Genomic DNA, 1,580 nt, shown 5'->3' on the forward strand with positions numbered 1-1,580 from the left:
GAAGGCTACTTGCCCGGATCTCATTCCTCCGGATCTCCACGTCGCACACCGAGTGTCCCTGATGCGCACCGCTGTAGTAGCAGCAGTACTGGCACACGGCCACCTGCTCGGCCTCGCAGTGATAGAGGCGGTAGGCGTTGTGCTGCGGGCAGCTCCAGGCCCGCACGTCGTCCGCCTCCACCAGGAGGTGCCCGCGGGCGGTGGAGGGCTGCTGCAGGTGCGTCTGCACGTGGGACTGGCAGCAGGGCGCCTCGCAGCGCAGGCAGACCTTCTGCGCGGGCAGCGGGGGGCCGCGGCGGCAGAACACGCAGTGCAGTGCCGTCGGCGGCTTCTCCACGTGCAGGGCGTTGAACTTCTCCACGATGTTGGTGAGCTTCAGGTTCTTCTCCAGGCCTGGCTTCTGGTTGTAGGCCTGGTTGCACTCAGGGCAGCGCACTAGGCCGCTGTCCTTGGCCCACGCCTCGCCAATGCAGCCCCGGCAGAAGTTGTGTTTGCACGGCAATTGCACTGGCTCCACGAAGACATGCAGGCAGATGGGGCAGATGAGCTCCTCCTCGAAGCAGTTCTTCCAATTCTCCGCCATGACGGCCAAGGGCAGGGGGCCGGGGCCGGCCTCCCCGACTGCCCAATCCTGGGGGTCCGTCCGGTGCAGTTGTAGGCCACGGAGCCAGGCGCTCTGGCCCCAGACGGCCCCGACAGTCGCTCAGTCACCAGCGCCTTCCGCGCGCCCGCCCCCCAGAGGAGGAAGCCTCGGTCCTCACGCCGCTCGCGCAGCCGGCAGCGTCTCCTCCTCCTCCCGAGCGCCTAGCGGGAGGCGGCGGCCTGCGCCAGGGCCCCGGCCGGGGCACCAGCCCTGGAGGGGAGCGCCGGAGTCCAAATTCCATATAAAAGGCCGCTTCCCAGTCGGCGCGGCTAGGGCAGCGGCGGCCCGCGGCCTGCGCTCGGCCCGGCGGCTGACATTGGGGCGCGCCCCACAGCGGACAGAGCCCCGGAGCCGCACACTTCCTCTGGCGACGGCGGCGGCAATGGTGGCTCCCTCCGGGCTCGCCGGCGCCGCGCCTCCTTTGCCGCGTCCGGGGTCCAAGAGGCGGGGGAAGCGAGAGCGGCCGCGCCGAGGGTGGCTAGATCCGGACTGGGCGGGCGAGGCGAGCCGGCGGTCCCTGGGCCCTGGCGCGGGCGCCCCCCGGCTGGCCCGCTGTGAGCGGGTTGGGGCTGCGGGGCGCAGGCTGGCCGACTCCGGGGCGCTGCGTGCGCGCAGGGGCAGTCATTCAGATGAAATTCCAGTCCCCGGCCAGAGACACCAGCCCGCCTCTGCCTTCCTCCTCCCTTCACAAATAGAAACGGAAGGGGGAGGGAGAGAAGTGGAAAAAAAAGCCAACCAGAAAGGGAGGAGGAGAAGCCCCGGCGGTGCTCCGGCCTGACCCCCTCGTCGCTACTTCTGCGCTCCCGGGAGGCCCGGCGCCCGGCGCCCCCGCCGCGAGGAGACCCCGCTCTCCGTCTCCGAGCTGGGCGGGCGCCTCGGCTCTGCCGAGGAAAACAAGGATTGATCAAACTAGAAAGGAATTTTTCTCAACTGCTAA

The 1,580-nt window shown here is 69.7% G+C and overlaps 1 protein-coding gene across 1 annotated transcript in view; it reads right to left on the reverse strand.

Moving 5' to 3' along the window:
- The window catches only part of TRIM8 (tripartite motif containing 8), a 17,197-nt gene extending 15,623 nt beyond the window's left edge, over window positions 1-1,574 (reverse strand). The window contains exon 1 of the mRNA XM_004680481.2: window positions 14-1,574. Within this exon, the coding sequence (XP_004680538.1) occupies window positions 14-583 (570 nt within the window). The 5' untranslated portion in view covers window positions 584-1,574. The remainder of the gene's footprint in view (window positions 1-13) is intronic.
- Window positions 1,575-1,580: the final 6 nt, after the last annotated feature.

Source organism: Condylura cristata, unplaced genomic scaffold, assembly GCF_000260355.1.
Source record: "Condylura cristata isolate star-nosed mole 26May11 unplaced genomic scaffold, ConCri1.0 scaffold00011, whole genome shotgun sequence".
Taxonomy (NCBI): Eukaryota; Metazoa; Chordata; class Mammalia; order Eulipotyphla; family Talpidae; genus Condylura; species Condylura cristata.